The sequence below is a fragment of the Phocoena sinus genome, chromosome 12 (assembly GCF_008692025.1).
Source record: "Phocoena sinus isolate mPhoSin1 chromosome 12, mPhoSin1.pri, whole genome shotgun sequence".
Taxonomy (NCBI): Eukaryota; Metazoa; Chordata; class Mammalia; order Artiodactyla; family Phocoenidae; genus Phocoena; species Phocoena sinus.
Genome location: NC_045774.1, coordinates 83,240,509 through 83,263,451, shown reverse-complemented (window position 1 = coordinate 83,263,451; position 22,943 = coordinate 83,240,509). Strand labels below are relative to the sequence as shown.

The 22,943-nt window shown below is 36.8% G+C and overlaps 1 protein-coding gene across 1 annotated transcript in view; it reads left to right on the top strand.

The window, feature by feature from the left end:
• The window catches only part of FAM135A (family with sequence similarity 135 member A), a 123,201-nt gene that overhangs the window by 7,606 nt on the left and 92,652 nt on the right, over window positions 1–22,943 (top strand). Inside the window, 1 exon segment of the mRNA XM_032651190.1 lies at window positions 9,174–9,289. Within this exon segment, the coding sequence (XP_032507081.1) occupies window positions 9,213–9,289 (77 nt within the window). The 5' untranslated portion in view covers window positions 9,174–9,212.

Here is a 22,943-nt window from a genome sequence, read left to right as displayed (position 1 = left end):
GGCCCAGGCAGGGACTCTTCTTGAACAGACCTCTCAAGTTTTTAGGCTACTTTGCCAGGGCCAGGAGAGCAGAGTGGACAGTCTCAGGTAAGCCAGGGTTCCCATAGCTTCAGAGGCTCAGATGAAAGTGACAGATATGAGCTGTCTAGCAGACTGTGCAAGAGGCCATGAAGCTCACAGCTTCCGGGGGTGCAGGGAGTTTCTGGCAGTGGAGAGTCTCCCAGGTATGTCTGGGTAAAAGGAAAGGCTTCCTCTCTTCAATTTCTTTCCTCCTTGAGAGAGGACAGGCCAGGATTTCCCTCTTTCATGAAAGATTCTTTACCTGATGAACTGAGTGGCATGAGAATCTGTGGAAGTCAGACATTGCAAACTTTGAATGAATTTGTCCTGTAGAGGCATTTGATTTTCACTACACAGGTTTTGTTCTGTTTGTGTTTGTTTGTTTGTTTTTTTTAATTTAATTTAATTTACTTTTGGCTGTGTTGGGTCTTCGTTGTTGTGTGTGGGCTTTCTCTAGTTGGGGCGAGCAGGGGCTACTCTTCATTGCGGTGAGTGGGCCTCTCATTGCGGTGGCTTCTATTTTGTGGAGCATGGGCTCTAGGTACACAGGCTCAGTAGTTGTGGCACATGGGCTTCAGTAGTTGTGGCTCACGGACTCTAGAGCGCAGGCTCAGTAGTTGTGGCACACGGGCTTAGCTGCTCCACAGCATGTGGGATCTTCCCGGACCAGGGCTCAAACCCGTGTCCCCTGCATTGGCAGGTGGATTCTTAACCACTGTGCCACCAGGGAAGCCCCTGTGTTTGTTTTTTAACTAGCTGGCAACATCTAAAATTTAGGTGAAAACCTTTAGGAAAAACATTTTCAATATCTACTTGGAAATTTAGAAGCCTCTGATGGTGCTGGGCCAGCAAGGATTGTGTGGACCTTAGTAGCAGTTACTCCCTATGATGGGGAAGAGCGGTTTATGAGGAGAGGTTCCCACAGATCCCCCTGGACTCTGAGAGTGCTCTGAATTTTTCCTTCCTTTCTTTTTTGCCTACTCTCCTTTTGCTTTAGTCTCTTCTCCTTTGAATTTTTTTCTTCTACCAACATATAAAAATAATTCTTTTTTGTTTTTTGGGGGGGAATGAAAAATAGATTTATCAGTATTACTCTGTATATATCTGTACACATATGTTTCTACTTAGGGAATAATCAGTAAAAAGGGATGAACTGAGGAAAATTAGGCATCAACAAAAGAACAAAAACAGCAGAATATGAGACAAAAAGTGAAGGAAATTGCTAACAGATCTTGGACTTATACTGGTAAAGGAATTTTATCATAAAAGTTTATTCATGCAAGACTGTTTTCAATACATCAGTGTAATGATTCCTTTCTTCAAATCGGTTGGGTTTAAATAGGAGAAAAATACTAATAGTTAATATTTATGGAATATTTAAAGCTAATTTATTAAGTGTTCCTTAAAATCTTAAATTAAGTGCCTGCCATGTGGCAGGCAGTGGGGTACAGCTGTGAACAGAGTAGTTAGAATTTCTTGCCTTCATGAAGCTTACATTTTACTGGGGAGAATAAAGACTACTAAGTAGAATCTTTGGTTTGTTAAATGGAGATTAGTGCGGAGTAGAAAAAATAAAGGAGGAAAGAGATAGGGTGTGTCAGGAGAGAGAGTCCTGTTTTAGAGGGTGTGGCCCGGAAAAGCCTATTTGAGAAGGTAACATTTGAATCAAGGCTAGGAGGAGTAGAGTGAGTCATTTGGATATTCTGGAGGGAAGAGTGTTCCAGGGAACCACTGCAGATGCCCTGAAGCAGGAATCTCTCTGATGTGTGTGGGGAATAGCAAGGAAACCATGTGACTGGAGTGGGCAGACTGGTAGGAGATGAGAACAGAGAAGTGATGGAAGATCCAGATTCTGTAAGGTTGTCATTACAAGCCCTTGTGAGACACTACTGCTGAATGTGGTGGGAAGCCGATTGGGGTTTGAATCAGAACAAAGACAGACAATTTGAATTATTTTCAAATAATGTATATCATTTTATAGCATTTTATATTATTATTGTATATAATTATATAACATAATTATTAATTAATATATGTAATACATAATATAAAGGATCATCTGCCTTCCTCTTTGAAAATAGCCTAGAGTGGGGGATGTATTACTTAGGGTATAGGTTAGGTACAGTTTCTGTAATAAAGAGTTGTAAGACATAAAAATCTGAACAGTCTAGATACGTTCGACATCTGTGCTCTATGAAACCATTCAGGAATCCAGAATCTTTCCATCTTTCTATTTACCATTCTTCAGGTTTTGTCCTAATCTGTGTGGTCAATACTGGGTCACTATTCAGAAGGTATTCCGGCCTGTAAAAAAGGGAAGCAATGAAGTCCAGGGCAAAGAATTTCCTTTTAAACAAATGAGGCAGACATTGCATATATTACTTCAATTTGCGGTCCACAGAAAGGATCGATTGGCCACACTTGCCTCAAAGGTGGTTGGGAAACGTAGTCTCAGGCTGGGTGACCATTCAGCAGTGAGGAAGAGGAAAACAGAAATGGCAAGTAGTTGACCACGGTCTTGCAGTTTGGCACCAAATATCCATGTGTATCCTTCATCCTACCTATTGAAAACACTCCAGCTCCCTTCCCCAAAGGAGACAACCCAGGTGCAATCCTCTTGTTGCACTAATCCAACTAAGCGATCAGTACTTCCTGTCAGATCCGCAAGCCAGTGACCTGTAGGCAAAACACAGTTATTTGTTCCTGAACCTGTAGGCAAAACACAGTTATTTGTTCCTGAATCAGAAACAGGAAAAGAATAATAAAATTTTCCATTTGGGTAAGTAAACAATGAGAGACACATAGAGGTCTCTGGTTGAGAGTAATGCTGGGCAATAATGGTGTAGCATCTATTATCCTTAGTTCTGCTTTCTGGTAAGAATGCCTATATTCATTGCACTATGACCCCAGTCTTTGCTGTCTGGGTGTTTCTTACTTACGTTAACCTCCATGACCACATCTGAAGTTGGTATTGAAAATTTCCCAACTTTGGAGGGTATATAGCTTTCATAGTCAGTTTCCTGTTACTGCAGGCTTGCTATCCTGCAAGTGACATGGTCACAGGTGTTTGTAGGTTAGCTTATAATTTCTCTGACAAATACAATTCTCTCAAAAATATATTGGGATTCTTTTATGTTTGTCTCCATTCCGTTTTGGTGCCAGTGACTATAGCAAAATTGTTTCCTGGTGTAGTTCTTAAGCCTGCCTTATTTACTGCTCTCTGTGCGCTGACCACTTTATCTCATTCTAATGGCCACTGTCTTGAAGCCATCTGAAACAGCAGGCATTGGGGGGTGGGATGGCAGCACCCTAAAATATAATCTTAGCCACAGCGCTAGATTCGTTTCATCAAGATTTCTTAAAAGTTCTGCAAAAAATGCCATTGGTAATTTGATAGGGATTGCATTAAATCTGTAGATTGCCTTGGGCAGTGTGGTCATTTTAACAATATTGATTCGTCCAATCCAAGAACAAGGTGTATCTTTCCATCTGTTTGTGTTGACTTCAGTTTCTTTTGTCAGCATCTTATAGTTTTCAGAGTGCAGGTCTTTTGCCTCCTTAGGTAGGTTTATTCCTAGGCATTTTATTCTCTTTGAAATGATGGTAACTGGGATTGTTTCCTTAATTTCTCTTTCTGATAGTTAATTGTTAGTCTGTAGAAATGCAACAGATTTCTGTCTATTAATTTTGTATCCTGCAACTTTACGGAATTCATTGATGAGCTCTAGTAGTTTTCTGGTAGCATCTTTAGGGTTCTCTAGAACAAAAAAATTTAAGACTTGTATGGAAACACAAAAGACCCCAAATATCCAAAACAATCTTGATAAAGAAGAGCAGGGCTGGAGGAATCAAACTCCCTGACTTCATACTAAACTACAGAACTACAGTAATCAAAACAGTATGGTACTGGCACAAAAACAGACACATAGATTGATGGAACAGGATAGAAAGCCCATAAATAAACCCACACTCTTATGGTCAATTCATCTATGACAAAAGAGGGAAGAATATACAGGGGAGAAAAGACAGTCTCTTTAATAAGTGGTGCTGTGAAAACTGGACAACTACATATAAAAAAATGAAATTGGAACATTCTCTAACACCATATACATTTAGGATTAAAGACCTAAATGTAAGACTGAATGCTATAAAACTCCTAGAGGAAAACGTAGGCAGAACACTCTTTGACATAAATCATAGCAATATTTTTTGGATCCATCTCCTAGAGTAATGGAAATAAAAGCAAAAATAAACAAATGGGACCTAATCAAACTTGGCACAGTAAAGGAAACCATAAAAAAAAATGAAAAGGCAACCTACAAAATGGGAGAAAATATTTGCAAATGATGCAACTGACAAGGGCTTAATTTCCAAAATATACAGCTCATACAACTCAACAACAAAACAACAAACAATCGAAAAATGGGCAGAAGACCTAAGTAGACATTGTTCCAAACAAGACATGCAGATGGCCAATAGACACATGAAAAGATGCTCAACATTGCCAATTATTAGAGAAATGCAAACCAAAACCTCCATGAGGTACCACCTTGTACTGGTCAGAATGACCATCATTAAAAATCTGCAAATAACAGATGCTGGAGAGGGTGTGGAGAAAAGGGAACTCCTCACTGTTGGTGGGAATGTAAGTTGATGTAGCCACTATATAAAACAGTATGGAGGTTCCTCAGAAAACTAAAAATAGAATTACCATATGGTCCAGCAATCCCACTCCTGGGAATATATCTGGAGAAAACCATCATTTGAAAAGGTACATGTACCCCTATATTCATAGCAGCACTGTTTACAATAGCCAAGATATGGAAATGACCTAAATATCCATTGACAGATGAATGGATAAAGATGTGGTATGTATATACAATGAAATACTACTCAGCCATAAAAAATGAATGAAATAATGCCATTTGCAGCAACATGGATGGACCTAGAGATTATCATGTTAAATGAAGTGAGACAGGAAGAAAAATATCATATGGTATCACTTATATGTGTAATCTAAAAAAAATGTTACAGATGAACTTATTTACAAAACAGAAATAGACTCACAGACATAGAAGACAAATTTATGGTTACCAAAGGGGAAAGAGGGGGGAGGAATAAATTAGGAGGTTGGGATTAGGAGATACAAAAACTGCTATATATAAAATAGTTAAACAGCAAGGACCTATTGTATAGCACAGGGAACTATGTTCAATGTCTTGTAATAAAGTATAGTGGAAAAGAGTCTGAAAAAGAATATATATATGTAACTGAATCACTTTGCTGTACACCTGAAGCTAATACAACATTGTAAATCAACTATTCACCAATAAAAATTTGTTTTGAAAAATAAAGTCTTAGGGAAAAGTACTAATAATCTTATCTCCTGATAATGCAGGTACTAAGGACCCACATCTCTATATTTCCTTCCATCTTACCTTGCAAACTGGCCAGTTCTTGCCTGAGTAAATGCAGCAAAGAACCACTGACACACACAAATATTGTGGTTCTTTTCATCTACTTTCCCTGAAGTTCTGGGCTTTTTATGGGCACCAAGTTCTATAAGTTAGTGTAGGCAACAGTTTATGGAATGTTTTGCTCCATTATAACCAGGGTCACCATTATCCTAGTAATATCTGTTTCCCTGTTGCCTGCTACCCAGTGACTTAGCCAGTGCCACATATTTTAGGATTTTGTCGTGGCAATACTCTAATTTTGGTATTAATTTCTGGGTTAAGGAAAAGCCTGCTGTAAAGGGATCCAAAAGTAAAATGGCTTAAATGAGAAAAAAGTTTGTTTCTTCCCCAGGTAACAGGCCTACTAATTTAGGTGGTAGGGATGCTATATTCCATGAAGGAAATGAAGACACTAGAGGGGTAACTACCAGAATGTTGGATCTGGGGCTCAGATCCTCAGCCTTGTTTTAACCATTGTGCAGTACTTAATATTTATCTTTTCCTGGTGGCACTTTGAGGTGTCGGGAACTTAGCTATGCCTTGATCTCTTGCATTTCCTAGCTTATAGTAAGTGTTCAATAAATGTTTGAATGAATGAATACGTGTTTTATATCTGAGTAAGTTAAGGCATAGAGACCTAAGCAAACTTGAGTCACAGGGCTGGAACATGATCTGAACCCTACACAGAAGAATATATGTACAGGAGAAGCTGTCTTAGATAAGAGGCTACTTCCATGAAATGGGGCATATCTTATATAAAGGTAGTATCATTTTGATCTCCTTAGGAATAGTTACTGTAAAAATCTTTTGATGTGATTATTAAGGTTTAAAATAACAATTATGGAAGGTGGTAAAGTCTATATCTGTATGATGGAGAGAAGAAAAAATGTATGAGGAAGAGAATGTGGTCTTTATTCTAACATTTTTAGTACCTAAATAATTACACCAAGGGCAAAAGACTTTTTTTAAATTTAAGCAATAAATATTTGGAGTGTGAAAAAACTATCCATAGCATATCCAGGCAACCTTTTTCGTCAAAATATTTTAAATAGCTCATAGCATACGTGTGTATGTATATACACACACATTTTACATATCTGTGTGTGTGTGGATGTGTGTGAAGTTTCAGAAATCACTCCACCAAGGGAAATACATATCTTTTAAATTAATTTTTATAGGAGTATAGTTGCTTTACAATGTTATGTTAATTTCTGCTGTACAGCAAAATGAATCAACCACACACACACACACACACACACACACACATATATATCCCCTCCCTTTCGGACTTCCTTCCCATTTAGGTCACCACAGCGCATTCAGAAGAGTTCCCTGTGCTCTACAGTAGGTTCTCATTAATTACCTATTTTATACATAGTATCAATAGTGTATATGTGTCAATCCCAATTCCTCCCACCCCCGCCTTTCCACCCTTGATGTACATACATTTGTTCTCTACATCTGTGTCTCTATTTCTGTTTTCCAAATAGGTTCATCTATACCATTTTTCTAGATTCCACATATATGTGTTAATATACGATATTTGTTTTTCTTTTTCTGACTTACTTTACTCTGTATGACAGTCTCCATCCACGTCTCTAAAAATGATCCAGTTTTGTTCCTTTTGTGACCCAGCAATCCCAGTACTGGGCATATACCCAGAGAAAGCCATAATTAAGAAAAGATATATGCACCCCAATGTTCATAGCAGCACTATTTACAGTAGCCAGGACATGGAAGCAACCTAAATGTCCATCGACAGACGAATGGATAAAGAAGATGTGGTACATATATACAATAGACTATTACTCCAGAATTACATAATTTAAAATGGTGAATTTACATCTTTAAAATTAATAAGCTTATACTGTTTTGGATATTCATGAAGATTGTTTCTGAATCACTGAACTCAGAAAGCACTCCTTTATTATTGTACTTTGAAGTATATACAAGTGAAGCATAACAAAGATATAATAGTTTATATTTATATGTGAAACTGTGAATGAAAACATCTCTAAAACTTATTCCTAAGGCTTATGGAGGATATGGATCTTTTAGATAAATTGAAAGTACTAAGTAACTAATGAAGCATAGGTTTCCTGAAAATGGACATTTTTATGTCTGCTGTTTTGTTTGAGATGTTATTTTTTCTTTCTCATAGGGGGAACAATATTTTTTTAGCAAGAATCAGTAACTGGAAGTACAACATTGGTTATTTAATGATATTAAAATGAACTTTTGATCAGCAGAGGTAAGAATATGGCATTTAATTCATAATAGATCAAAATACTTGCCAGATTTCTATGAAGAACTATTTTAAGAACTGTGAAGGGTCTGAGAATTTATCCCGCTTGCAAAGTAACAAGTTAGCCTGCTGCAGCGCCATGGATGTGGGCAGGAGACATGAGATTCCTGGATCAGAGAAAATGATAGTTTATATGCATGGCAATAGCACTGGCTAGAGTATGAGGCCCCCTGCGTAAGAGTAGGTTGAGTTATGGAGAGGACCCCTGAGCTGAGGAACCCAAATCTCTTAAGATGGACAATGAGCCTGCTGACTTATGCCTCAGGGGAGACTTTATTACATGGCACAGTAAATAGATCTGCCCTTAGTTCCAGTATGAGACACTGTCTCTGACTCCTCAGACTGTGCGAAACATATGTCCTTGAAAAATAGTCCGGAATAAAGGCAGTCAGTGTCTCTGCCTGCAAGACATGCAGAAACACAAGACTCTCAGAATTGTCTTTCAACACTCTCTTACTCCAAACTGCTTGTTTAAAGCATGTGTCACTGATAAGGATAATTGTAATAATGCTTTTTTTTGAAATAGTGTGAAGATGGAAACCACTGAAATACCCAACAGCAGGAGATTGCTTAAATTATAACATTTACAGTATAATAGTTATTAACTAGGTGTTCTATCAATAAAGTGAAATACACAGATTATAAAATGTACATGTAGTTCGATCCTACTTTTATAGAAATTGTACAAATGTACACACGTATGAAGAATATATACCAAAGTATGTATTTCAACGGATAGAATTGTGAATGGGTTTTTTTTTTTTTGCTTGTCTATTTTTTTTAACCTCTTGAAAATGAACACTTTAGGCTTTGTAATGAGGGAAAATTTTTTTTTGAAATTTAAAAATGAACAGTCACTAAGAACTTCACCTGACAGAGAAAAAGCTTCATGAATTTAAATGGGAATTAAAGATGTAATTCTTTTGTTTTGACTCTGAAGTTGCCTTATATGCAATGTAGAACTAGAAGAGAATAATTAGGTAGCATAATTTTTTTCTTCAAAAGTTACTGTTTTATCTATGATAAAGTCAGAAGTTACTTTTAGCAATTTGCTATATTATTTATTATCGCATAGTTGTCACGAAGGGAACAAATCTTAGAAAATCATTCTAACAGGGTATATCTTCTAGGGTAGTGCTATTTAGTAGGTATTTCATCGGTAAGTATACTTAGTGAGTATGGACTCCGGTGCTATAGAGCCGGGTCAGGCTGACTTAGGAGCACTGTGTTCATTAGCTCCACTTTTATTTCCTGCCTGTGTATCATACTCTGAAATATGTTTAATATTAGTGATTTGTAAGTTGGCATTTTATTGTGTGTTCATGATTTTTTTTTTTCCTTCTTTAACCAAGGTGCTGTTACCAGATTTGTCTTCTGACTATAAATTAAAAATGACTGAAGTCCAAGCAATGGTAGAATTCTCCGTGGAGCTAAACAAGTTCTACAATGTGGATTTATTTCAGAGAGGGTTTGTATTTTAATGTGAAAATTATATATTTTGCATAAGATAAATTGTACAGTTTTCATTTAAATTTAATTACATATTCTTGTTCCACCATATATAAGGAAAACAATGAGCTATATTCAACTATTTTCTCAGGGAAATTTTATTTCTAAATATATATTTGAGTATATTCACATGGATTTAATGATAATGCTGGATATGTTTAACGTGTGTTTATGAATTTGTACTGAGCATTGAGAGGATTTTAATGAAAATGTTTAAGATCTAATTTCTGCTTTTTAAAAGCTAACAGTGTGTGGGAAAAATTAAACATATATACACAAAACACAAAATGTAGGAACACAAAATGTTGACTCCTCAAAAGGTATGTATCGAAAGTGCTCCGGGAATCAGAAGAGGAAGATATCTTTCTGGGCTCGTACCTTAGGAAAAGCATAATGGAGGGCTAGGATCAAGGTATGGATAAGATTGATAGGCAGGGGATAAGGTGAAAGACCCTCTTAGTAGGAGAATACATCATGAGTCAGTCTCGGAAACAGGGATGAACAGGTTATTTTAAAGAGTAGGAGGAGGTTGGATATTCTCTAGTAGAGTTGTGAAAAGATAGTAAAGAGAGGAGAGGTTATGTTTGTGAAGGGCTTTTGATGTCTGGAGGGATTTGGCTAGCCATTGATTGTTTCCAAGGAAGGATGAAACTGTCACTGTTATTACAATCAGCACTTACTGACATGATGAAGAGCATGGTGATATTGGATGGATGGTCGTGTAGAAGAAATAGAGGCGCAGGGAGCAGTGTGGATGTGCTCACGATGTCTCGATACAAACCTGAATTCCTGTGCTGGCAGTGGTAGCGGTGGGGCTGTGACCAACCCGGGTAGGATGAGAGAAATCTTCTGTTGTTTGTCTGTCTTGGCTTTGCCATCTTGTTGAAAAAAACAGACAGCTGTGCTCTGCTCTGCTCCACGTGGTCTCTCAGGACAGCCTGGGCGTGTTCTTATGGCAGAGGCAGGAGTCCAAGAAAGAGAGCAGAAGTTGCAGGATCCCTTGTATTAGCACACTTGTTTCCTCACTGCATTCTGCTGGCTAAGCAAGTTACAAGGCCAAGCCAGGTCTGGGCTGGGGGCTCTTTGGCCAGTGAAACTCATTGTAAAACTTTATGGGGATTCTGTATGTCTGATATAGTCCATTCCATGCTCTGAAACCCACACCCACGATTGTTTATTGAGACATGACTACTCTCTCAATGAATCACTACTATTTGGAAGTCAGAATTCTGTGGGATCACGCCCTTTAACTTCCTAAAAGCCTTTTTGTCAAGCTGAGAATGTCTACTTAGACATTGCCCTTAACTCCTTTGGAGATCTAAGAAAGGGATTTACAGCCACTCCCTTGATTAGATCTTTGTAAGCAGTTTTACTTTCCTCCCCAGGAAGTCTTGGTTCCTCTAGATTCTGCTTGTAAAATGATCAGGTCTTTCTTTAGCTCATCTCTTTCTTGCAAAACCTTACTACCCTTGCTAGGAGCAACCAGGTGACATTTCCAATATTCTGCCAGGAAATTAGTTTGCTCGAGTCCAAAAGTTTCTTGGGTACAGTGTCTGAATTCTTCTAAGTCATTGTTTGAAAGCATACTGACCAAAAGTTCATCACTACAAAACATGGGTCACTGTTTTTTAAGTCTCCTGTAGTTTCCACATTATTTTTTTTCCCTCTGTAATTGTAACTAACCGTTACTTTGGTCCCAAAGTCAGTGCCACATATTTTAAGTTTCTTTAGTACCCATTTTCGTATTAGTTATTTATTGCCACAGTAATGCAGCTGACAACAAACACAAAGCCTCAGTGGCATCACAGCAGTAAGCATTTATTTTTGCTCACAGATCTGTGGATCAGCTGAAAGATTCTGCTGATCTGGGCTGGCCTGGTTCATCTTGGCTGGGCTCATGAATTCACAGTCAGCTGGCAGGGTGCTACCTGGTGCAGAATGGCACCACCTGGGTGCACTCAGCTCTGCTTTATCATCTCTCATCCTCCAGCTTATTGTCATAGAGGAGGCAGGGATCCAAAGAGAGAGAAAGAAACTGTACAAGAAGACGTTTTAAGACCTAGGCTTGGAACTAACTCACTGTTACCTCTGCCACATTGTACTGCCCAAAACAAGCCGTAAGGCCAGCCCAGATTCAAGGGATGGGGAACTACACTCACTTCTTAATGGAGTCCTCATGAGAGAGTGTGGATACAGGGGTGGAGGAAGAAATCGAGGACATTTTAAAGTCAGTCTGCCACACACTTTAGCATCTTTTGGTTTTTATTATTAATTTCTGTGAGGTATTTTGGGGAATAAAGAGTAGGATTTAATGAGTAACTCCATGTGGAGGATGATGCAGAGACAGAAAAAGCATTAAAAAATAATGTGTGTGGAGGGTGAATTTACATGATCTCTAGGATTACCTTGAAATAGCTCAGCAAAGAAAAAAGAATATATGAATCAAATATGGCAAATCTTTTTCACAGATGAAAAATGGGCAGTGGATGTGGGTGCACTGTTCTACTTTTTGCAAATTTAGAATTTTTAAAAAGAAGAAATTTAAAAAGATAATGCTGAAGTTTCAAATCACACTGACTTAGACAATATTAGTGATATTGAAATAAACAGTGAAGTTGAAGGGGGCCATGGTGTGGGACTCAGAATTGGTTCATTTCCATATGTTGAGTTTGAGGTAAGATACCAAGTTCATAAATAATTGGAGGTTTGGAACTGGAATAAGGACTAAGTGAACTGTTGTTCCATTTTATTGTCAGCCATCGTAAATATAGCATTGTATTATTGCTGCTTTCATTATTTTCTGTTTATTCTACAATCTAGTTCCCACATCCATTGAGGACTTTTGAAGAATATTGTTATGTAACTGATCTTTCTAAAATCGAATAATTAGAGACTCATTGTCTTTAGATATATTGCTTGACTTTTTTTTGTAAGAATATTTTCAAGGATATAATTTACTCTTTTCTATTCTGATTTATCAGTTTCCTGCCTTTTAAACCTTTTCTTTATGCTTATTGAGTCTTTACTACCTTTGCCATAAGCAAGTTAGTTTAGAGCTTGTTTTGGCTGTTATGTTAAATAACTGTCAGCTTTGATAATGAACAGATAAATTTATCTAAATTTATATTTAAATGTTAGGAAATAGAATATGTCTTTTCCAATTTATTTTCTGATATATGAAATGTCTGTTTAGGAGACTGAGATGAGAAACTTACAAATTCAGGTAATGAAATGCAGGCAGAACTCAGAGAGACTGCACGTTCAGCTCCTGACCACTGCAGTAAAGTGGATATTGCAGTAGTCACATGAAGTTTTTGGTTGCTCATTGCATATAAAAGTGATTTTTATACTAAACTGTAGTCTGTTAAGTGTACAATAAATAGCATTATGTCTAAAAACACAATGTACATACCTTAAGTAAAATACCTTAATGCTAGAAAATGCAACAGTAACATCAAAGATCACCAATCATAGATCACCATAGCAAACATAATAACAGTGAAAATGAAATATTGCAAAAATTACCAAAATGTGACGCAGAGACACGAAGTGAGCAAATGCTGCTGGGGAAATGGCACCGTTAGGCTTGCTCGCACAGGGTGCCACAGACCTTCAGTTGTAAAGAAACACATCATGTGCGAGGTGTAATAATGAAGTGTAATAAACGAGGTCTGCCTGTAGTCCTGTGCAGTATTTTACTTCAGTGTTTTTAAAATAACATCAATAAATATCTTACTGCATAGCACTACGTCATAGCCCAGCAGAAACTAATGGAGGTGGAGTATATGAGGAAGCACTTCTTGTGCACGTTTGGTGATGGCCCTTGTCCTGCGCGTCCACATTGTTTTAGTGTTTAATTTTGCCACTGTTGTTGTTACAGATAAGGGACCGACTAGGCAGGGCCTAAGCTGTAGGCAGGCGCAGAAGAGAGAGAACATGTGGCATCTGAGTAGTCTGTTTTTACTATAATTACATTGTTTTTTCCTTAATGGTAAACCAATAGCCGATACTAACAATCTAAAGAAAAACTAGCTGTATTTTCATTTTAACCTATTCTGTCTTTTTTTAAGTATGGTAGATTGTAAACTCTGAAAAGAAAATTGAGACTCTACAGCATTGATTATGAATTTGATGTTATTGAATGGTATGTGGGCATACGTCTTATATAAATGAGAGATATAAGAACTCAGTGTAACTAACTTGTTTTGAGTTGTTTATTATACTAGAAGTACATGATTACAAGTTGGTGGACTTCCCAATTGACTCTATTCAAAATTCGTTTATCAAGAGGGCTCCAAAGGGGGAGGAGAGATCGCCTTTTAAATATACAGGGAAAAATGTTATTTAAACCCTGTTCTCAACAGCATAAAGGATAAGAGAGTGGGATTAAATTGAAGCTGTAGCAATTTCAGTTAGGTATTAAACTGGAGGGGAAATTTCCTCTCTTTGGAGACCATTGCAAAATTAGGAGAACATCTTTTTCTGGAATTCTTTAGGATATTGCTATTGAGTACTCATCTGCATACAGTTTGTTTACTAATTCAGAAGAGGTGAGCACTTTCGCCAGAATGTAGATTAACGCACTGCTTTCTTCAGTGAGAAACTCTTGCTAGGAAGGAAAAAAAAAAAAGACTAGTTAAAACAGTGTGTTCTGGGGCTTCCCTGGTGGCACAGCGGTTGAGAGTCCGCCTGCCGATGCAGGGGCACAGGTTCATGCCCCAGTCTGGAAGATCCCACGTGCCGGGAGTGGCTGGGCCCGTGAGTCATGGCCGCTGAGCCTGCGCGTCCGGAGCCTGTGCTCCACAACGGGAGAGGCCACAACACTGAGAGGCCCGCATAACCGCAAAAAAAAAAAAAAAGTGTGTTCTGAGATGGAGTTCGGTTTGCTTCATTTCACTGCAGTTGGTAACATGTCACAGAGATGCACCAGTGTACGTACCACAGTTTAAGAACACAGCTTTAGAATATCAGTGAATGGCTTCTAGAATGGAGTTGAGTTTAATTCATTTCAGAAGGAAGCAAATGACTAATGTTAGGTATTCTCAAATATTTAGAAAGTGTGGGAACTTGGGCAAAGTGCTGTATGTTTTAACATTCTTTTGTAAAGCAAGTGAAATGTTATCAGTTTGATTTGTTTCCAGTGTGTTTTGGGAGAGTCAAGCAATCCAGCATACTGCTGATAATAAAACAAGTAATGAGGGAAACGGCATGGGGTGCAAGTTGAAACGATGATAGTAGTACTTTGTTATTTTTTATTTTCTTTTGCATGTGGTTTCCCACAAAACAGTTTAATTACATACCTGTAGCTACAGCTGCTTTCCTAGTCAGTCCTAGCACCATTCCCTTGTCATAAGCTATACTACTGTAAGGTGAATAATGTATTATGATTTGGAAATAAAGAAGATCAAGATATGGATTTAGAAATTGTTTTCGTAAATTTCAGTAACATCACAAAACCGTGGAGCTGAAATCCTCTTAGGAAAGGCCTGTATAACCCTAGAAACCGGGTTCCATACTACAGTCTTTAAAGGCTCTGAACAAAACATCTTAAATCCCTTCCATTTATGATTCTGAGGTTGTTAAACTCATGGAAGTTAATAGTTTGATTTAAAAATGATTGTCAGCCAAAAGAGTCAGAAAATTTCATGCTGATTTTTTGGATTATTGACATTGATTACAACCTTGGAAAAAATGATCCCTTGTCTATAATGTCATGTATATGTTGTATAAAGTTCACAAATTGAGGACTTCTGATTAAGTGGCTGATTGGACTCACAGGAAACCACCTCAAATTTTCTTCAAGGCCTTCAAAACTGTCTAAAATTGTCTCTTTCTTCAGTAAGGTATAAGAACTGAGATACTATCTAAGAAGGTCATCACTTTCTCAGGTTTAAATGAATCAACCATTCTCTGTAGTCAGAAAAGTTAGTTTTCTCACAGCAATTTACATCAATTATTAGACTACTTCTGAATCTTTAGATTTCTCTCATTATTGTGTCCTACCTCATTTTTAAATCGATGCCATAGTATAGGTCTGCCATTTGTGGCCTGTGTGAGATAGGATGTCCTGCATCCTTTGAAGGATCATAATGATGGAGCATAACATCAATGATGGAGCTGATACTGACTGAGTATACCAGCAGTTAGCCAGTACTGGCCTTGAACGCATCTGTGTTTGAAGTATAAAATATATAGAAGAAATCAAATTAGGAACTGTGGAAAGAACTATAGAAGACGAAGAAAATAGTTTAATATAATGTTGTCATTAAGTAGAAAATCTTTCCATTAAAGGACAGTTGTTATGAGAAGTGTCTACTCGAAAATCAAAGCATAAATGATGTGACTTCAAGGCAGTGCAAACACCAATGGGAAGAGAAACATGAAACTACGAATTTGTGTACTTGTTAACAAAGTGTACAATAATGTGTTTCCCTAATAATGCAAATATGTAATTTAAGGAAAATTTGCATAAAGAGGAATTTATTTATGGGTCAAATATTACTTAACCCAGGGACTACCTGTATGGATTTATGAGAGTTCCACCTGTAAATAACAAGGTGCTCTCAAAGAGGTAACCAGTAAATTTGGCTAGATAATAAACAATAAGAATAGATCTTTCCTGATCTTAATAAAGACTTTTTGAGACAGCAAGTGAGCTCATTGTTTTCTTGACAAAATTAAAGAATGGATTTTAAAAGTTAACATATTGGGGTAAAAAGTTTATATTTCAAAGTTAAAGAGTTCTGTTAAGTATCCAGTTTCAAAAGATTTTACCAAAATGAAATAAGATCTGCTCTGAAGCTTTTTTCCTAAAATTACTCATGATCCTACGATAACTCCACAGCCTCTTCGGAGCTTTGCAGGGAAGATGTAGTGACCCAAGTAGTCTGTCTTTTGTAACAGTAGGAAGGTATTCTAAGAAAATACAGAGTCTTAGAAAGTATACTCTTTACTTACTCTTTTTGAATAAATTATTTGTGATATGTTCTTGAACAACAGGAAAGGGAGTAAAAAATTTAGAGCTCTAAATTAAGGAAGTTTAATAGGAGTTAGCTTTGAAACTTATTGAAATGATAGAAATAAGTCAAAATTAAAATATATTTACAAAATTAAATCTTAGAGTTTTTAAAAACTATGTCCATTTCAAATAGATTAGTGAGTTTGGTTCTCCAGATTTATTAATAAATATGGAAAAGGAGAATGACGTGGGGGAAGTAATTGTTAAATTCTGCATCTTACATAAATGAAAAGCAAAATTAAAAAAAATCTCTTTCTGTAAAAACTTATACCTATATACTAATGTTTTTGAAAAACTTATTTGCTTTCTAATGGAATTAGAGATTATATGTGGTTATTACAAAAAAAAAAAAGCAAGTTAACCAGAGTCGACATAGCAAATGAAGGAATGGAAAAAGTAAGCAACATCAAAAACAAAAAATATAGAATAAGATGACAAGTACAAACATTTAAAATTATTGTGACCATAAAGCTCAAATAGTTTTAAGTTTTCCGGTTTAAAGGCAGACTTTTGGATTTTAAATCCAATAATTTTCTGCTTATAACAGACATACCCCATGTTTTGAGAACAGATGCCTGCAAATTAAAAATGCTGATTTGGTGAACTGAAGCTTTTATCATTATGAAAAGACTTCTGTATCCTAATAATGCTGTTTGCTTTTAACTCTGTTTTGTCTACGATTAATATTGTGACATCAGCTTTCTTCTGGTTAAAATTTTCAAAGTGTACCTTTTACCATTCTTTTATTTGCAGACTTTCTCTATCCTTGTATTTTCAATTTTTCTGTTGTAAACAACATACAGTAGGATTTATCTTTTTCATTCCCTAGGGCACTCTGTGTTTTAACTGGAGCATTTGGTCCATTTATATTTAATATAATTGCTGATATATTTGTGTTTATATCCATTATCTTATATTTTGTGCTTTCTATGTAGCCTCTTCTTTTTTTCTCCCTGTGCATCTCTTTTTTTTTGTTCTGATTTCTGCCAAGATCTTCAGGTTTATTCTTTGAGAGAGATTTTCCTTGTGTCTGGCCTTTTGGGAAATACCAATCTAGGACTCATTTTTTGTTTCTTTAAGGAAAAGTTTTAAACATATGAAAGTATAGTAAACACATATATACCTATGATCTAGCCAACAATTATCGAAGTTTTTTCTCCTTATTTCACCTATTACCCTCCTCCCCAATCTTTTTTTAGTATCTCTAATACAGGAAGACTTTTGTTTGAAAAAATCTGCAAAACCATTATTGCACTTAAAGAAATGTTTAAAATAATTTCTTGGCATCAAATAAAACAGTGTTCTCATTCTTCAGTCATCTTATAAATGTGTTTTTATAGTTTGTTTGTTTGAATCAGTATCCTTCCAGAATTTACAGGTTGTATTTGGGTGTTATATCTCTTAGATTTTTTAAAAAATTTGTAATTGCTTGTTTGATCCAAAAGCTTGATTAAATTCTGATAGTTTTTGAGAAGAGTCCTTCATAGCTGATGCTGTGTCCTTCCTGTTACATTATATTTGGTGACATAAAATGTCTGCCTCTTTTCATGAGATTGACTCAGGTATTGTCAATCTGATGCATCCATTATGAAGTTCTCCATCACTTAATTGATGGTACCTATTCATAACTTTTCCAGAGTCATTATTTTATTTTACTAGGGCTTACAAAATGGTGATATTCAGTTATTCCTTCTGCATTTATTAGCTATAATTCTGTGAAGAAGAATTTTGCCTCATTAACTATTTGGTTACTCTGAAATACAGTTTATACAGGAAAGACATGGCAAGTGTTTTATTCTTTTCCTTATTTACTAGTTTTCAGAATATTGGGTTGTTGCTCTAGCATCTTTCAAATATCATCAGTTTTTATTTAGTACAGATATATCTCGGATATATTATGAGTTCAGTTCCAGACCATCACGATAAAGTGAATATCACAATAAATAAGTTCACAGGAATTTTTTGGTTTCCCAGAGCATGTAAACGTTATGTTTACACTTAAAAAAGTAAATGTGCAATAGGGTTTTGTCTAAAAAAAATGCACGTACCTTAATTTAAAGATACTTTATCACTAAAAAATGCTAACCATCATGTGAGCTTTCAGTGAGTTGTAATCTTTTGGCTGGTGGAGGGTCTTGCTTCAGTGTTGATGGCTGCTGAGTGATCAGGATGGTGATTGCTGAAGGTAGGGGTGGTAATGTGACAAAATAAGACAATGAAGTTTGCTACATTGATTGGCTCTTCCTTTCATGAGCCATTTCTCTGTAGCATGCAGCACTGTTTGGTATCATTTTATCCACAGTAGAACTTCTTTCAAAATTGTAGTTAATCCTTTCAAACCCTGTCCCTGCTTTATCAACTAAGTTTAATATTCTAAATCCTTTGCTGTCATTTCAACAGTCTTCACAGCATCTTCCCCAACAGTAGATTCCATCTCAAGAAACCACTTTCTCTGCTCGTCCATAAGAAGCAACTCCTCATCCATTCAAGTTTTGTCATGAGATTGCAGCAGTCCAGTCACATCTCAGGCTCCACTTCTAGTTGTAGTTTTCCTGCTGTTTCCACCACATCTGCAGTGACTTCCTCCACTGACGAGTGAGTCCCTCCAAGTCATCCAGGAGGGTTGGAATCAACTTCTTCTGAACCCCTTTTAATGTTGATATGTGGACCTCTTCCCGTGAATCATGAATATTCTTAATGGCATCTAGAATGATGAATTCTTTCTTGGAAGGTTTTCAATTGACTTTGCCCAGATCGACCAGAGGAGTCACTGTCTCTGGAAGCTATAGCCTTATGAAATGTACTTCTTAAATCGTAAGACTTGGGAGTGGAAATGACTCCTTGATCCGTGGGCGGCAGAATAGATGTTGTGTTACCAGGTGTGAAAACAACATGAATCCCACAGTCCATCTCCATCAGAGCTCTTGGGTGACCAGGTGCATTGTCAACAAGCAGTCACATTTTGAAAGGAATTTTTTTTTCTTAGCAGTAGGTCTCAACAGTGGGCTTAAAATATTCAGTAAGCCATGTTATAAACAGACGTACTGTCATCCAGGCTTTGTTGTTCCATTTAGAGAGCACCGGCAGAGGAGATTTAGCCCTAGGATTTTCAGAATGGTGAATGAGCATTGGCTTCAAGTTAAGTCACCAGCTGCATCAGCCCTAACGAGAGTCAGCCTGCCCTTTGAAGCTTTGAAGCCCGGCATTGACTTCTCTCTAGCTATGAAAGTCCTAGACGGCATCTTCTAATAGAACACTATTTTGCCTATATTGAAAATCTGTTGTTCAGTGCAGCCACCTTCACGAATTATCTCAGCCGGATCTTCTGGATAACTTGCTGCAGCTTCTCCATCAGCACTTGCTGCTTCCCCTTGCACTTTGTTGTTATGGAGACGGCTCTTTTCCTTCAGCCTCATGGACCAGCCTCTGCTGGCTTCAGACTTTGCTTCTGCAGCTTCCTCATCTCTCTCAGCCTTCAGGGAGTTAAAGAGAGTTAGAGCCTTGCTCTGGATTAGGCTTTGGCTTAAGGGAATGTTGTGGCTGGTTTGATCTTCTCTCCAGGCAACTAAAACTTTCTTCATATCAGCAATAAGGTCGTTTTGCTTTCTTATCATTCGTGCGTTCTCACTGGAGCAGCACTTCGAATTTCCTTCAAGGCTTTCCCTTTACATCCACAGTGTGGCTTCCTGTTTGGCACAAGAGGCCTAGTTTTCTGCCTCAGCTTTGAACAAGCCTTCCTTACTAAGCTTAATCATTTCTAGCTTTTGATTTAAAATGAGAAACAACCAACTCTCCCTTAAACTTGAACACTTAGAGGCCATTGTAGGTTTATTAATTGGCCTAATTTCAATATCGTGTGTCTCAGAGAATGGGGAGGCCCGCGGAGAGAGAGAGATGGGGGAATGGCTGGTCGGTAGAGCGGTCAGAACACACACAACATTTATTAAGTTCACTGTCTTATATGAGTGGTTTGTGGGGCCCCAAAACAATTACAAGAGTAGCATCAAAAATCACTGATAGCAAATCACTGTAACACATGTAATAATAATGAAAAAGTTTGAAATACTGTGAGAATTACCAAAATGTGACACTGAGACACGAAGTGAGCGAACGCTATTGAGAAAATCATGCCGATAGACTTGCTTGACACAGGGTTGCCAGAAACCTTCAACTCGTAAAAAACAAAATATTGGGTTAGCCAAAAAGTGCCTTCGGTTTTTAAGTAAAAATAAAAGACATATTTTTCATTTTCACCAAGAACTTTATTGAGCAACACATTCACCGTTTTGTTCCACCATCTTCTGCCATTTATCAGGCAACTTCATAATTCCATCTTCCCAAAACTTTTTATCTTTTTGAGAAAAGAACTGTTCTAGATGCCTTTTACAGTCTTCCAGGGAATTGAAATTTTTTGCATTAAGAGAATTCTGTAAAGACCGAAATAAATGGAAATACAAAGGCGCAATGTCTGGTGAATACAGTGGATGAATCAGAACTTCCCAGCCAGGCTATAACAGTTTTTGCCTGGTCATCAAAGAAACATGCAGTCTTGTATTATCGTGATGGAAGATTATGCGTTTTCTGTTGACTAATTCTGGACGCTTTTCGTCAAGTCAAGTGCTGCTTTCACTTGGTCTAATTGGGAGCAGTACTTGTTGGAATTAATCGTTTGGTTTTCCGGAAGGAGCCCCTTCCAATCCCACCATATATACACCATCACCTTTGGATGAAGACTGGCCGTTGATGTGGTTGGTGGTGGTTCATTTTGCTTGCCCTCTGCTCTATTCCATTCCACATTATAGTACCATATCCACTTTTCATCGCCCATCACAATATGTTTTAAAAATGGAACATTTTCATTATATTTAAGTAGAGAATAGCATGCAGAAATATGGTCAAGGAGGTTGTTCTGCTTAACTCATGTGGAACCCAAAGATCAAAGCCATTAACATAACCAAGCTGATGCACATGATTTTCAGCACCTGATTTGGATATTTTGAGTATGTCGCCTGTCTCCCGCGTGCTATAACGTTGGTTGTTCTCAATTAATGTCTTGATTTGATCACTATCAATTTCAACTGGTCTACCCAACCGTGGAGCATCATCCAGTGAGAGATCTCCAGCACAAAAGTTTGCAAACCACTTTTGACACATTCTGTCAGTCACAGCACCTTCTCCATACACTGCACAAATCTTTTTGTGCGTTTCAGTTGCGTTTTTACCTTTCTTGAAATAATAAAGCACAATATGCTGAAAATGTTGCTTTTTTTCTTCCATCTTCAATATTAAAAAGGCTGCACAAAAATTCACCAATTTTGATAAGTCTTTTTTTAAATGCATGCTGATATGACAGCTGTCAAATACAATCTAATAAAATGGTTTTGAATGAAGTTAAAGACAACCAAGGGCTACTAGAGCCATCTTATGGGAAAAAACCGAGCAAACCTTTTGGCCACCCCAATACCTTCGAATAAAGTGTGATAAAAACAAGTTATGCCTATACCAATATGAACTCATGGATTTTTAATGTATCTGATGGTAATTCTGCATCATTAGTCTTCTTGATGTTCAAGAGAGCCTTGTAGTTGATTTCTGTGAACTTCTCATGGAGTGATCCACGCAGTATTTGAGAGCTTCTGTGTTTCCTACTGTGACTAGCTTTTCCAGATTCTAGTATATTCCCTGCTCTAGATTTGGAATCGGCCAACGGGCTCTAGTTCCTTTTAGTAGGAAATAGTGTTTAGAGATCGTAATATATGTGTTAAAGATACACATTTTTATTGAGTCATTGCTTCTAGGCCTTCTCTGTTGACAGAGATAGAAAATACATTTTTTTAAGAAAAATACATGATAAATTTTTACTATTCTAATTTTAGATTACAAGGATTTTACTTTTTTAATTTTATATTTATCTCTTTTCATTTACACTGAAAATCTTGGTTCCTAATAACATGATTACTTAACTTGCTTTATTCATGTGTGTGCAAATATGTCTAAGATAATTTCAAAATAATAGCACCACCAACAAGACTATAAATGTTGTTTAAAGCTTCTTTGGGGTTCTCTTTTATTGTAGGATATATCCCATGAGGAATAGGCACTTAAAGTACTATGTTTTAAAAATCACTTGAAAGAACTTTGTGAAATTGCAGTTAAGAAGGTACACATTAAGTTCAGTTGTTTTAGGGTGGTTTAGGGGATTGCTTTTTTTAAATTTAATTTATTTTGTTGTTATATAAAAATATTTTGTGGTTCCAAAATCAAAACTCTGAAGTACATACATTGAGAGAGGCCTTGTTTTCATCCTGGTCCCTTCTGACCCCCATTCCCTCACCTATAGGTAACCATTTTATTTTTTTATTAGTTTTGTGTATATCCTTCCCTTTTATTACTTTTTTTAAAAGGCAAAAAATATATATAATCATATCCTTTCTTCTTACACAAAGTTAGCATAGTACACATGTTCCATGCTTGCTTTTGTTGGTAAAAAATGTATCTTAGAGATCACTCCTTTGCAGTATGCATAGATAAACTAAATATAGATATGTAAATATAGGTATACTAAAATATATATAAAAAGATTACTTTTTATAAC